We start from the raw sequence: 15,333 nt of genomic DNA, 5'->3' as shown, positions 1-15,333 counted from the left end.
CGGCTCTTCTTTCCCCCGCTTGCTTTAAGCATCCCCTCGTTGGGCTGCAGGGACTGGAACAGTGCCGGGGTGTGTTGTGGGACCCTGGAGCATCGCTACCGTCAGCTGGACCGGGAATGCTGTTCAGCTCCCGCTAGTTGCTCTGGTGCTGTAAGGGATGGATTCCTATGGCTTTTCCTTCCTGTGTGTTTTAGATGCCAAATGGAAAACAATAACAGACCACATTAAGAAAGCTGTGGAAGTCTATAAGCCATGTGTAAAGGAGAATTGCAGCTGCCACCAAAGGTGAGAGACTGGTTTCCTTTTGCCTGCACAGGCCTCTGGCCATGAGAGGGAATACTTTTGCCAGCACTGATGGTTGGGAATCAGGTAGAGAATGTTGGGGCTCTAAGGCTGCAGCCGTCATAGAATCAGCTAGGTTAGAAAAGACCTTTAAGATCATTGTCCTGGGTTCAGCTATGACTGCTACAGCTGAACACAGGACAATCGTCAAGTCCAGCTGTTACCCCAGGACTGCCAAGACACCACTAACCCGTGTCACTAAGGGTGAGCACTTGCAGGGACAGTGACTCTGGCACTGCCCTGGGCAGCCTGTTCCTATGCCTGAGCACCCTCTGGGGAAGGAGTTGTTCCTCATCCCCATCTAAACCTCCCCTGGGGCAGCTTGAGGCTCTTGTCCTATCACTTGTTGCTTGGGAGAAGAGGTCAACCCCCACCTCTCTCCATCCTGTCATCCCTCCTGTAGGGAGCAATAAGGTGCCCCCATACATGATCATGCAATAAGCCATGCACATAGCTGGTGATATTTATACCTTAACAATCCACTTCTGCCTTCTCACTCAGTGCAATGCTGCTGACAAGTCTTTCATGCGGGCTTTTAGAAGCTACCTTTCAGTTGTCACTTAGGCTACAGTGACATTGATGGTTCATAAAACTGCAACTTTCTTCCTGCTCTCAAACTCGTTACATCTGCATCCCTGCCAGACTCCTTATCCTGTACTCAGCCCATCTGCACAATGGCAATTCTTTATCCGGTTTTACTGGTTTCCACCTGATTGCAAAATAGGAGAATCCTGGAAGTTGGAGGGAATATCTTAAGATTGTGAAGTCCATCCCTTTGCTTAAGCAGGGCAGCCAGAACTGTGGCCAGTCAGGCTTGAATATCTCATAGAATAGAAACTCTCTGGGCAAACAGAGAGAAACAGTCTCTCTGGGCAACCTGTTCCAGTGTTTGACCACCCTCACAGTGGGATCACCCCAGCAGTGCTAAATTAAACTGAGGCACTGAGTCAGTGTCTGCCAAAAAGTGGGGAGGATGTCTCCGTGGCTGTTACAACCTGACAGTGTTTGTTAAATTCTCCAAGCAGTTAGATCTGAGGACCTTTAGACTAAATTTATAGAAGCTGCATCCTCCTTCTGTGTTTTCTTCTGTTCACTAGGCTTTTGTTTTCACACTGTGTTCCTGGAGCTCGCTGCTGATGTGTAGATGTCACAGAGTATGTGCCTCATAGGCCTGTCCTTCTGGGACTGCACCCAGCAGTATTGGGTGCTGCTGTTCCTTGCAACTAGACTCTTCCATTCTTTTTTAAATGTCTAAACAGCATGACATTGTGTGAGGAATTTGGTCTTGGCCCATCATTCATGGAAGGCCAGAGCACAAACTTTGCAACTCAAAGGTTGAGTTGCAGACTTTTACTCATAACCTGCCAGGGTATGTAAGGTGCTTTCTGGCAGAGGAGCTAGAGTTGTCCATGTTGATTTAGCCTCAGAGTCCTGTGCTGGGCTTTCTGTTTGGGCAAACAGCACATAGTCAAAGAGTGAAGGTTGGACTTTTGACTCTCTGAGTAACAGCTCTTCCAAGTGACTTAAATCACATTCTCCATTCTACTACATGTAGCAGCGCTCCTGGAAGCTACTGACAGCTTGTTTTAGCTAGAAGTCTGTTCTGCATGCTGCAGTAATTTAATGCACAGTATCCTCCCTACTGTGCATATTAACAGCTGGTTGTTGTGTTTCAGTGTCTGGAAGCAGGACTTGGCTCCTTTTCGAGGTGGCATTTCCAAGGAAATAATGTCAGATGTGGTGAGCCGGAAGCTTGGGACACACTACCAAATCATTAAGAACAAACTGTACCGTGAGCAGGACTGCTTGTTCCCTGCAAGGTAAGTGCTGTGAGGAAGATCTTGTCACCCTAGCTGGGACACAGCACTGCTTCCAGTGCTGCCAAGTGGAAAGTCATTGAGTACAATAATATTTCAGAAGTCTGAACTCCTTATCGGAACAGAAGCCTAGAGAATGATGCTTGAGGCTTGAATGTAGCAAGAGGTACATGTCATTGTGGCACATCAGTTGACAAAGGGTTGGTTGGTTGTGGGATTCCAGAGAAAGCTGCAGGTCAGGTCGGATTTACCAGAATGGGTTGTTTCAGTGGAGTCTGTACTGCACTGCGGCTTAGAGGCTGCTAGAGGCAGTTCCCAGCCTGCATCCTAGTATGGCTTAGTCTTGCCATCTCCTTTGTGCCTGTGCATAGGGAAAGGCCTGCAAGAGACTCCAGGATTCTGCCTTCTCCTTATGGCTCTTTGCCATATGGCTTTTCTCTACAGATGCAGTGGAGTTGAGCACTTCCTTCTGGAGATCATCAGCCGCCTCCCTGACATGGAAATGGTCATCAATGTGCGAGACTACCCCCAAGTCCCCACGTGGATGAAACCCATTATCCCAGTCTTCTCCTTCAGTAAGGTGTGGACCCCTGTAAAAGCTGAGCATTTCTGAGTCATGCACGTTCTCCTTTCTCTTGGAAATCTACTTTTGAGAATGGTTCCCACAGATTTTGCATTTGCCAAAATTGCCTGCTCTTTATGTTTGCTTTTACTTCCAGATTTCTGGCAGACAGGCTTGCAGATTTATCAACACAACAGTTTTTCCCTCATTAGCTTCTCTTCCAGGTCAAAAATTGTACGTCTGCCACAGTGGAATGATGCACAGCTGGATGGGATATGTGCCAGCATTGCTGTCATTTGCTACAGTGCCCCTATTAAAATTGTAGCTGTAGTTTATCAGCATTGTTGAGGTTTTTTGATCATCAGTCAGCTGTCCTCTCTTTTCTGGTACCAGAGATAAGTGTTTCCGATTTTCTTCTCTCAGTATTCTTGCCTTCGGTGAGCCCTTTTCCCCTGGATACCGTTTTCCATCTGCAAACATGCACACACGCACAGAGATACATTCGCTCACTGCTTCCCTCTTCCCACACTTGAGAGCCCTCCCATATGTTTTCCCACCTCTCCCGTTGTTAAACCTGACTGTAGCATAGTGTCTCATCCTTTCCAACAAAATATTGTTACACCTCAAGCTTCAGCTAATCTTGCTGTGCCTTAGTGTGTGCCCAATGTGCCCAAATCCTGCACCCTTGCTACCTAACCCTGATCATGACCCTGGCCATAGCTGAGGCCCAGCAGAAAGTCAGATGCAAAAAGAGGCAGTAAAACATTTGTCTTGCTAGTTCAAGTCCTGTTCTGTTTCTGCTAACTTGTAGTATCTTACTCTGAAACCAGGTCTTCAGCTTATGCAGTCTGAACCATAATATGATCCATAACTATTGCCTAGTCCCCAGCCATCAAACTCTCTGGATTTTCAGAGCAGCGTTGCAAGCACTGTCAGTCAATACCCATGTTTGCTGCCAAATGTAGTAGTAAGCTAGTAAGTAGTAAACTGTCTTGACCCTTGCACATCCTTAGCTCTAGCCAGCAGAACCTAGACTGATGCAGAGCTGGTTACAGGAGTTTAATCTTTGCAGCTGTATTCATCATCCTGCCCTGGGGTGCCTTGCAGGACCCAGCAAGAAACTGAGTTCTCCAGTCACTGTTGTCCAGTTTCTGAACTGGAACCTCAGCCCTGTCCATAAGTGAAACCCAGTGATCCAGGCACAGCTCGCATTTAACCATCCCTTGTGTGGAAGGCTCCAGGATGCTGGTACAGGGTGCTAAGACTGAAAGCATAAGGGATTGAAGGATTATCCTATTCTCCATCTCAGAAGGCTGGCCCTGGAGTGGTGGTGGAGGAGCTGTCATGGTTTCTTGTCAGTGCCTGTTTATACCAAGACTGAGAAGGAGCAGATAATACAAGCACACACTCATTTCACTTGCAAGGGGTCTCAGGAGGTCACCCTGACCCTCAGAGCAGGACCAGCTAAATCTGGGTGCTCTGGGCTACATTCTGACCAGATCTGAGCATCTCTGCAAGCAGGGTGTCCTCAGACAGTGTTTGATCTCTGTCAGAGTGAAAACATATTCCCAATATCTAATTAGAATTTCCTTTCTTGTAATCAAAGCCTGTTGCCTCTCATTCTGACTCTGCACTTCTGAAAGGAGTCTGATCCATCTTCTCTGAACTCTCCCATTAGGAGATGGCATTTAGATTCCCCCAAGCCTCCTCTTCTGTGCATGAACAAACCCATTCCTCAGCCCCTGTTTATATGTCATGTACACCAACCTGCTGACTACCTTGGAGGCCTTGGACTCTGCAGTATCTCCAGGTGACAGGTAGATGGATAATTGTATAGGAAGTTCATTACTAGCACAAGGAAGCGACCTACAGTTTGGTTTCCTGAAAGGGTTGAGTCTCACTTAAGTGCTGGTCTTCCCTCTGGTTATATAGGGGTTTAAGCATCCAAATAGGAGTAAGGAAATGAAATTCTTACATGACTTGGGTGTTTGTTACAGTGAATTAAGTGAGCTCTGGGAAGGCTGGAATGAACTGGAGTGTGGAAAACCTAAATGTCAAAGTCTAAGTCCTTCTGTGTCTGAGGAAATAATAATGCTTCTTAACTTCTCTTTAGTAGATAACATTTGTAGCTACACACAGGCACAAGCCTTCAGAAAAATGAGTGGAGCTCAGGTCTTCTGCTGTTTACTCATCAGCTGTATCAGAGACCTCTTTTGTTGTTTTCTAGTGTGAAAGTCCCATGTTGTCATGCAGCCTTTCTAACATCATTGCAACATTTCATTACTGCATTTTCTTCCTAAGAACCCCAGCAGCATCATGGTGACAGCAAAGCTCTCCTGGCTGCTCATGGAATGGTAATGGAGAAAGCCAAAAGAACTCCCAGAAGGGACATGAATTACTGGTGGGCTCAGTGAGTAAACTGAAGTAGATATTACCCTTATTCTTACATTACTCTTCTTTTTTTTTCTTAAGACACCTGATTACAATGATATCATGTATCCTGCCTGGACATTTTGGGAAGGAGGACCAGCTGTTTGGCCAATTTACCCAACAGGTTTAGGTCGCTGGGACCTCATGAGAGAGGACCTCAGAAGGTAGGTTTTGGAAGTGATTATGTGTGTGTGGAGGTTTAGTGGAAGACAGAATCACAGTAAAAGCCATCAAGCACTGGGCAGCGTTGGGCCAGTGTTGAAGTCTAAGACCACAGGTCTGTTGGCCCGTGATGTGTCCTATTGCTTCTCATTAACTACGTACAGCCTAAGTGCTGTATAAGAATTCTCCATGGAAACCTTGGATGATGTAACTAGAAGTTATAATTAGCTTTTCTGTTTCCAGCACTTGAGTAAGAAATGCAGAGGACAGAATATACCCATTTTTCATGTTGTCAGGGCCAGATTACTATCATTTTTGCTGGGATAGGGATTGTCAATAAAGTAGCAGTTATCTTTTGCCTGCAGACATCTACCCTGACATATGGAAATGTTTTCCTTTGTTTCAACTACTTCTCTAGGAGCTGTGGTTTTTTCACTGCAGGGATGATCCAGGATGTTTGTGTAAGCTTCTGGAAGGGTAAAGGAAAGCCTCCTTTAGATCTGCTTTTACTTGAGTGTCATTGTGCAATAGAGAAACCTGTAATCATTCCCAAGAATCAAGAGTCGTTACTGGGCTGAGAGTTAGACAGAAGATGTTTCTGACTGGGAGTCTTTCTTTTGGCAGGATTTTTGACTATTAGCAGAATAAGGGGCTGTTTCCCATGGAGAGTGACAAAGTGTGCAACAGTGAGTGAACATACATATATTACAAGAAAAACCACCTTTATGTCCATCACCTGGCATCAGAATGCAAGATTGAGTGTTTCGCTGTTCAAAATCTGAAGATCAATGAGGCTAATCATAGCTGAAGCCTGATGTGGTGTGGTACAATGAAGGTCCAAAGCATTTACTTATCCTTGCTTTCTCAGTGAACCCCACTTGTGTCACTGGGTTATAAGTAGGTGCAAAGCTTGATCAGTCTGGGGACCAGGTGCAACAGAAAAGTGCCACAAAGAGTTCCCCAGAGGCAGGAAGGTGACTGCACTGATAGAAATTAAACATGTGAACAGCTATTCTGAAGGATTTGCTTAGATGTAAAAGGAAAGTTATTTGGGAAAACAGTGAACCCCTTTCTTTTAAATGCAAAACAATAGGCAGGGTTGGTTGCTTGGTGGTTGTTCTTTCGTTGGGTTTTCTAATTGGGAAATGAGTGGTTAGAAACTCCACACATTTTGCATTATCCATATTCAGTGAACTACAGGAAAAGAAAGCAACAGGACAAAACGTGGATTCAAATTTGACATAAATTTTAATGCCCTTAAAGGTTTGGTGAGGGGGTTGTGTGCAATTCACTGTTTTGGCTGAAAGATATCCTGAAAAGTAGCCTGTATTGCATTACCTTAAACCAGATATTCACAGGAAAGCCTGTTTCATTGGATCTGGCTGAGAGGTTTTTCTGCTCTAATGAAGAAAGTGATTTCCATTGAAAAATGAAGAATAATATAAAGAGATCATGCTGTGACAACTGATGACAGTGCTGTTTCCTGGTTATATTAAATCATTCATTGCCATGTATAAACAATATTTTCAGATCTGCAGAAAAATGGCCATGGATGAAAAAAATCTCTAAAGGATATTTCCGAGGATCCAGGTGAGCACATTTCCCTGTAGCAGGAGGTTCTGCTGACATACACTGTGACAGCTATCTGTGTGCAGAATGTTATGTATCTAAACAAGTGCAAACCAGAATGTAGTTTATTTTTAAAGCAAGGAAAGTGAAACATTCTGTACAGCAGCATTTCACCATTAATGATTCTCAATAAGAATTGCCATTTGCAACCAGTTTATTATAAAAGTCTAATATTGGAAACAGAAGCTGTGATGGATTTGATGTGTTATTCCTTAATGAGTAAAACTGTCACACTAGGAAACAAGTCGTTCTATGAAGGGAACTGCGGGTGCACGATCCACATTTAAAGATTTGCTGTTGATGCTATTATGAAGACTTGTATTTGCAATGCAAGTGCTTGACACTGAATCAGAAGTACTCTTGCTTTAAGTCACCTGAGTGGTGGGGGGTAAGAGAGTAGAGATTATTTTTGCCCTCCCTCCAGTGACAGTTTGGAAGCAATGTTAAATCCGGTTCTTTGTTTCTCCCCCATCCCCAGTAGGGAAGGATCTGATAGATACCAGGTAGGCTCAGGACGTGATGAGGAGCAAGTCTCAGGAGTGTCATAACCTTGTTTATCAGTGGTGTTTTAAATTAGTGTTGGCATTGAAGATGCTTATATCTCTGAATTCCTTTCCAAGTCAGAGAAAGCTAAAGTATTTGGCACCCATCAGGATAAAGCCTGAAGGAAACACCATCTCTGCTGGTTTGGCCTGGGAATTGCTCAAATAATACTATTAAATATTTACTAAGTGAGATAAAGAAAATGGCCTCAAATCACTTCGGGATACATAATTCATTCTCTTCTGCTAATATGCCCTTGGACAGAAGTACACTGTATGGTAGGCACTTAATAATGTTTTTGGGGCACATAGGGAGGTCAGCCTCGTAAAGAGGCAGTGTCTTGAGCCCTGTAGTTTGTTACCTATGTTGGATCTTGTGGGTTGACCATTGCTGATGGCATTTCTTTTGCAGAACAAGCCCTGAGAGAGATCCCCTCATTCTGCTGTCCCGAGAAAACCCAGAACTTGTTGATGCTGAGTACACCAAAAACCAGGCTTGGAAATCTGAAAAGGTGTGTGGATGTTGTCTGTCTCATGAGTGTGAAGGCCAGAACAGGTGGCAGTGCAAGATGGCTTTGACGATTGAGGAGGATCTTGCTGGGGTTTCATCAAGAATCCCCTTGATGGCCACACTTCTGAAGGATGAAAGGAAGGTGTCTCTAGAGGAGGCCAAGTGTTTGTCTTCCATGTACACTTTTTGTTCAAGGAAACCAGCACACATACGAAAATGAATCAATGCCACTCCCCTCCTCTTCCACTGCAACAGAATTAGCCAACTCTTCCCCTTCTATCCCTGAGCTGCCTGTATGGTGGTGTCAGTCTTCTTAAACCTTTTTCTGTAATCTCCATTTCCTGGTCTTATGGTTGATAACTTCCTGATAACTGCTGCTGATAACCCTTTGGTTCTATACTTAGTTATACAATCCAGCTCTCTCCAGACAGTCTTGGCTAATCCAGTTACACTTGGCTTCACATAGCCCTTTGTCCCAAGCTGTTTTCCAGTCTGTAGTTGCCAGCTAAACATTATCATTTAATGTGTTTGTGCTGGCGTTTGCTTACAGGCAGTGTGTAATTTACTGAACTCTTTTTCTTGTTTGAAGGGCTGGGAATTCTTAATAATACTTCTAAAAGCCCACCAGAGAAGGTTTTCTCAGAAGTGGGAATAGAGGGTTTTGAGATCTCAGCTTTGTTTCTAACTGAGAATGAAAACAAATACGAAATCACCACATAAAACTTACCGATCTTTTAAAATTCTCTTTATTTTAAGGACACATTAGGAAAGCCTCCTGCAAAGGAAATTCCCCTGGTTGATCACTGCAAATACAAGTAAGAGCTTTGATTAGTAAGTTGTTCAAGGGCTGCAGGTTATGTCTTTCCTTGTATGGTGTAAGGTCTCATTTTATTTTAAGGTCTAATTCCAGCAACCAGCTCCATGCAGGTAAGGAAGCCTGGGAACAGGCGTAAAAGGCAGTTGAAGATTTGGGAGGTTAGCATGGCCTCTTTCAGTGCCAGCTTTCCCCTGTCAGGTCAGGAGAAATAAAGTGCTTTGGGGAAAGGTCTTAGATCACTAATAAGCAAATAGATACTTTTTAATCAAAAAGGCTTTCTGTAATTTTTTCTTTATATTCCTGTACCAAGTGGCGTGTCCAGAATAACTTTTTTAATGCTACAGTGATAGCACTGCTGTCTTTAAAGATACAGGAAACTGAGGAACCATGTCTTCATATGCATACTGAGGCAAATGCTGGATGTTTATAGTGAAAGAGAACCTGAAATATGATTGAGCAGATACAGTATTGACTCATTTGTTGTTTGAAAGAATGTGGGGTTTGAATTACAAAGGTTTTTACGGTTTTTAGCTGCTTTAGGGAGGGGGATTTGGTGTAATATTCTTGTGGGTTTCTATGTAAAAATATAAGCTCAGTGTGTATGCACTTGTATGTCTGATGTTTTGCTGCTTCTTTTGCTTTAAAACTACCTCGTTACAATTCTGCCAGATAGAATCTGCTGATAGAACTCAGTCATATGGCTGGATCTATGTTTTTGTGCAAATGTCATTTGACTTGTCTCATTTTATATTCACTAGACTGTTGCCCAAATTTCTCCCTTCTGTTGTTGCACGTAAGCTTCCCATTTCTGCTGCCTCTTAAGCCCCTTGGACAGTGCAGGCTGAGGCATTCTCACACACTGTTCTCTGGTAGGGTCAGCATGAACTCCTCTCTGCTTCCTGCAGGGTAGGTGCTACAGCAGGCTGTCTGAGAGCAGTGCTCAGTGACTCATCATGGATGGTGGGAGCTCTGTCTGGAATTCAACAAAGGCATTTCCTTGCTTTCAGACCACTGTTTGTGTTACATCTCTACATGTATTTGTTGATTTCCTCATGCCTGCCTTGAGCTCCCAGGTGATATAAAGAACACAACATAAGTTCAGATTTACTCCTTGTCACTTGCTGCTGAACTAAGTTCAGCTATAATTCCTATCTCACACAAAATATATATCATGTAGAGGCACCATTCCACCCAAAATAGCTTCATTAAAAGAAGCATTCCCTTTCCCCAGCCCAAAATGTTTGACTTCAAAAATTAGTTATATATGTACTGAGGGGTTTTACTCGCAGGAAGAACAGCTTTCTATGTAATTGGAGAAATGTGGGTTTAAAAAAGCAAGTAAACAACCAAGCATCCCTCTGAGATACAATTTGCTAAGAGAAATCCTCCCCACTCAAGCGCACTTTACTGATTTGGCAGAAAATACTGAAAACCAAATTGTGGAGTCTTTGTTATCTGTGAAGTCCATCTGTTGTGTGCTAGCCTCCTTAAGCTCCTAGGGTTGCATTCCCAACTTAATATGAAACAATCAGATTCAGATTAAAACAAAATCCCAGAGGAAAAAGAAAAGACAAACCCCCAACTGGGACAGATGTGGCAAAGCAGAGCAACAAACAGAAAAGTTCACTGGAAGACATGGGAGAATTGGGATAAAGCTCCTCATGGTGACAGTCTCTGAAGCTGCAGAGTCACAGGATCAGCATCCACGTTGAGATCTATGCTTTGGCTGTCCATGAGGCTTCCTTTGGTTCAACAAAGGCAGTAGAGCCTCACATGTTGTTTTTCTCCCTCAGTTTTGACAGGCAACAGAAGCTCACCTAGAACATCCTTGTTTTCAGCTCACCTTTCCTGTGAGTAGCTTGAGATAAACATCTTCCCTTTGTTTCAGTGACCGGTGTGTAGCTCAGTGTGAGGGGATCCCCTCGCTCCCAGTGGCTGCCTGTGGGGAAGGTTGGCTGCTGCTCAGAGCCCAGTTTCTTAGTGAATTTCCTCACAAACCACGGAGTGTAACCAGGCCCTTCTCTTTGCTTCTCCTTTTAAAGGTATCTGTTTAATTTCCGGGGAGTGGCTGCCAGTTTCCGGCTGAAGCACCTTTTCTTGTGTGGCTCACTTGTCTTTCATGTTGGAGAAGAGTGGTTGGAATTCTTCTACCCGCAGCTGAAGCCTTGGGTCCACTACATCCCCGTCAGATCAGACCTCTCTGATGTCAGGTGCGAGATCCCAAGCATGCCCAGTGGAGCATTGCATGCCACAGGAAAAAGCTCCTGTGTTTGGGAAGGTGCTTTGGTTTGTATTGTTCTAGGAAGTGCCTCCAGTCCTGGGAACCTGACAAAGGCTCTTGGAGTTCGTGTTCTTTTCTCTGTATTATTGCCACCAAAGAGTCCTTTGCTCATATTACTTGGGTAGTAGCAGTTTTACTGGAGTATGTAGGTTGGTTGCCCTTACTGAAATCAGCAGACACTAGGCACTTAATGTGCAAGTGTGGCCTGCAGAACAGATACTGAAGGGAACAGGAACTTAACTCTAGGCCAAAAATGCTCCTAGATTCCAGCATGCCATTCAGAACAGGAATGGAACAAATAAGGGCAGTTTTCTTCTGTGCTTTGCAATGATGAGCACCAATCCCTTGCTCGGCTGTAGATCCTTAATCATAGAATCAACTAGGTTGGAAAAGACCTTTAAGATCATCAAGTTGAGCTGCTACCCCAAGGTAACAGTGGTGACTGCCAAGGCCACCACTAACCCATGTCACTGAGGGCCTCATCTACATGGCATTTGAGGACTTCCAGGGACAGTGACTCCAGCCCTGCCCTGGGCAGCCTGTTCCAATGCCTGAGCACCCTTTGGGGAAGGAATTGTTCCTCCTCTCCACCTAAACCTCCCCTGGTGCAGCTTGAGGCCATTTCCTCTTGTCCCATCCCTTGTTCCTTGGGAGCAGAGACCGGCCCCCTCCTGGCTCCATCCTCCTGTCAGGCAGTTGTAGAGAGCGATAAGGTCCCCCCGAGCCTTCTCTTCTCCAGACTAAACCCCCACAGTTCCTTCAGTTGTTCCTCATCACACTTGTGCTCCAGGCCCTGCACCAGCTCCAGTGCCCTTCTCTGGACATGCTGTCATCCTTCACAATAGTTTAGCTGAGGGACACTGTTCTCCCCTGAGTGGGTTGTTTCATAGCGTTTTTGTTGGTCTTCATTTTAGGGAGCTGTTGCAGTTTGTAAAGGAAAATGATGCCATAGCACAAGAGATTTCAGAGAGGTAAGTTGTGTGTCCTTCTGCCTATTGGGCAGTCTTCTTCCTAAGCATTTGCTTATGCAGCGTTTGAAGGTGTTGCCTATCAAAGACAACCTCATATTAAAATGGTGAAGCATGATTGATCTTCCGCAGTAACAGCAGAAGGGTTGGAGAAGGTGTAACAAGCAGGGGGAACCAGGGAACAAAATTATCTGCTTTAGTCTTTGGTTCAGCCCACTGAAAGCTCTCAGAGGTTGGGAGCTTTCCTCTAGGAAGGGGGTGAGCTGACCCTTGGGAACCGTGTCTGCATTGTAGCATTATGTAGGTAGGCTGGCAGTCACTGGCTTCTGAAGCAGCATGCTTCGGTGCTGCTCAGGCTGCGTCTGATGTGTGTGAGATCTGATATTTATTATCCCACGTAACAAATACCATCTTGAGGGTGACAAAAACACTGCAACTGCCAGAGCTGTGAGTGAAGATTGTGAAATTCAAATAGATGGGACAGAGCAGTGTGTGTTGTTTCTCATGGAAAACACAGAGGAGTGAAAGTTGATACACATGCAAAACAAACCCAAAGACTCTTGTAGGAACTGGGAATTGGTTCTGACTGTGCTTTGTGTGTCTCCAGGGGACGCCAGTTCATCACCGAGCACTTGCAGATGGAGGATGTCTCTTGCTACTGGGAGCATCTGCTGTCTGAATATTCTCAAGCCTTGACTTACAAAGTGAAAAGGAAGAAGAGCTACAGTGAGATTGCTCCTGAACGGCTGAAAACGGAGCTGTAGAGACTTCTCTGTTTCGTCTTTTTTTTCCCAGGCTTCTTCAGCTCAGAGTGATCTCTCTGGAAGTCTGAAGATCAGTGTATCTTCTTTCTTGTTCTCTCAGACTTTTTATTCTTTACCCTAGAACTGCAGAGAGCAGCAGTAGGCTGCTGAAATCACTCCCATACAGTGGGACCCCGTCGTACTGTTGCCATAAGAACGTTTAGCACAATGCTGGATGATGATAGCTATTGAATGGGGCGGTTATGGTCAGGCCTGGAAGAGGCTTGTTAGCGTTTGGGACTTAGTTACTTACCTGCCTTGGAATGATCCTAAAGCCCCTGGAGTAATGAGAAGCCTTTCTGTGAATTTGACTGGACTTTTTACCAAGTCCTCTGTACTTGTGGGCAAGGCAACAACTGTCAGTGACACTCAGCTGGGAGATACCTGCCCCTTTCTTTGGCAAGTGGTCAATGTTTTCTCATCTGTGAGGGTATTAATACTCAGGGTATTAGGTGTTCTCTGACAAAAGCAGGTACTGGGATTTGGGTTCACCTTTTTATATAGCTTAGAGCTTAATGTTTTTGTTAGGTTTTAGAGGTTGATGGTGTTGTGATTTAAGCCCAGCTGGTAACTCAGCAACACGCAGCTGTTTGCTCACTCTCCCCCTACTTCCTGCCCCTCTCTGGGCAGGATGGGGAGGAGAATTGAAAGAATGTAAACCCCACGGGTTGAGATAAAAACAGTCCAATAGCTGAAGTATAATATGAAACTACTACTACTAATGATAAGGGAAATAACAAGGGGAGAGGATTCAATTGCCCACCACCTGCTGAGCGATACCCAGCCCGACCCGAGCAGCGATCTGGGCCTTCCGGGTGACTCCCCCCCAGTTTCTATGCTGGACATGATGTGCTGTGGTATGGAATACCCCTTTGGCCAGTTTGGGTCAGGTGTCCTGTCTCTGCTTCCTCGTGGCTTCTTGTGCCTCTCCTCACTGGCAGAGCATGAGACTGAAAAGTCGTTGATCAGGGTGAGTGCTACTTGGCAACACTTAAACCTTTGGTGTGTTACCAGCGTTGTTCTCAGACTAAAGCCAAAACACAGCACTGCACCAGCTACTGGGAAGGAGAAAAATAACTGTTACAGCTGAGCCCGGGACAGATGGCAAGGCTTTGACGTGCCACTGAAGGGACAAGTGATCCCTGGACAGTTAACCTACCTACCTCAAAGGGGAGCAGCCAGTGATGATATTACACAGTGCTAAACCTGAGTAGCTCGGTCAAGTGGTTGGCAACTGAGATAAAGATGGTTTGTCCACCAACAGATGAGCTGGGTGCCCACACAGCCATGCAGAACTGAGCCCTTTGAACAAGCTCCCACGGGTTAGCTGGCCTTAAGAAGGTCAGCATCCCAGGACCCCGAAGAACCCAGAGAAAGGATGTGCAGAGGTAGATTCAGCTCTGTTTTCCAGGTGTTCACAGATTCTCTGCACTGATCCCTTCTGTAACCTTTCTAGGGTTGCTTTTTGGTTGGGTTTTGTTGGTTGGTTGGGTTTTTTGAGGCTGGAGCAAACCTGCTTACTTCAGTATTTACTTCCCCTCAGCTGTTGCCCTTCTTTTCTCCTCTCCTTCAGTCTGGTTGAGGGAATGTCTCCAGTCACACAAGTGGCAGCTACAACTCACAACTCATTTTGAGTTCAGTCACAGATTGCTTGCACACACTGTATTTGTGTCCACTGCGGGCTGCTCAGCCAGAGGGACTGCAGTCTCTGAAATTCTCTGTGGCCCCAGACTTCAAGGGCCTGGGAGGAAGCAGCATCTTTGGTGGCATCCAGGCAGGTGCACTGCCAGGCCCCAGTGCAGGGATTTAACTGCTCCGGTGTTGATTCATCAGGGGTCAGGGTACTAGAGTAGCCTGGTTTCTGAGGAAGAGAACTGTGCAAGAGGGGAATGGGCTTTCTGGGTTTGTGTTTTTAGTCACTGGAGAGACAGGATCATGGAATACCAGGTTGGAAGGGACCTTGATGATCATCTGGCCCAACCTTTCTAGGCAAAGCATGACCTAGATAAGATGTGCCAGCACCCTGTCCAGCTGAATGTTCAAAGTGTGCAGTGCTGGGGCGTCCATCACTTCCCTGGGAACATTATTCCTGACAGCATTGTGAAACAGCTATGTATGATGTTTTTACTCCTTTTTTAATGAAGTGCTTTTGGAATAAGAAAAAAAGGTTTTGTTGGATGTATCATTACTTAATCAGAATTGTGATAAGGTGTCTGGATAAGCCCTGTCTCTTTCACCAGCGATGCTGAAGTGTATCTTTCTGGTTTTTGTCTGCAACGTTCAGGGGTGTCTCTACTTCCACTATCGGGTTGCGCTGCCTGAAGACTTCCTCTGGTCGAGCTCCTTTCTGCACCGCGGCGTTTCCAGGCCGGTTCCTTTAATTTCGCGTTGCCAAACCCGCGCTGAGCCGGGAGGACAAGACCCTCGCCTTTACCTGGCGGGGAGCCGGGCGGGCCCGGCCGCTCCGCA

At 45.4% G+C, this 15,333-nt stretch overlaps 1 protein-coding gene across 1 annotated transcript; it reads left to right on the top strand.

Annotated features, from left to right (window-relative positions):
• Positions 1-194: 194 nt before the first annotated feature.
• POGLUT1 (protein O-glucosyltransferase 1) lies at positions 195-12,909 on the top strand (the record flags this gene model as incomplete). The annotated part of the gene is made up of 10 exons (XM_010023903.1): positions 195-285; positions 2,019-2,162; positions 2,604-2,739; positions 5,194-5,315; positions 6,844-6,903; positions 7,897-7,996; positions 8,752-8,810; positions 10,855-11,022; positions 12,008-12,064; positions 12,669-12,909. Coding segments are annotated over 10 exons (1,094 nt in total), but the record flags the coding sequence as incomplete, so codon positions are not given.
• Positions 12,910-15,333: the final 2,424 nt, after the last annotated feature.

Source organism: Nestor notabilis, unplaced genomic scaffold (genome assembly GCF_000696875.1).
Source record: "Nestor notabilis isolate BGI_N333 unplaced genomic scaffold, ASM69687v1 scaffold4721, whole genome shotgun sequence".
NCBI classification, from domain to species: domain Eukaryota; kingdom Metazoa; phylum Chordata; class Aves; order Psittaciformes; family Psittacidae; genus Nestor; species Nestor notabilis.
This window is presented reverse-complemented; position numbering and strand designations above follow the sequence as displayed.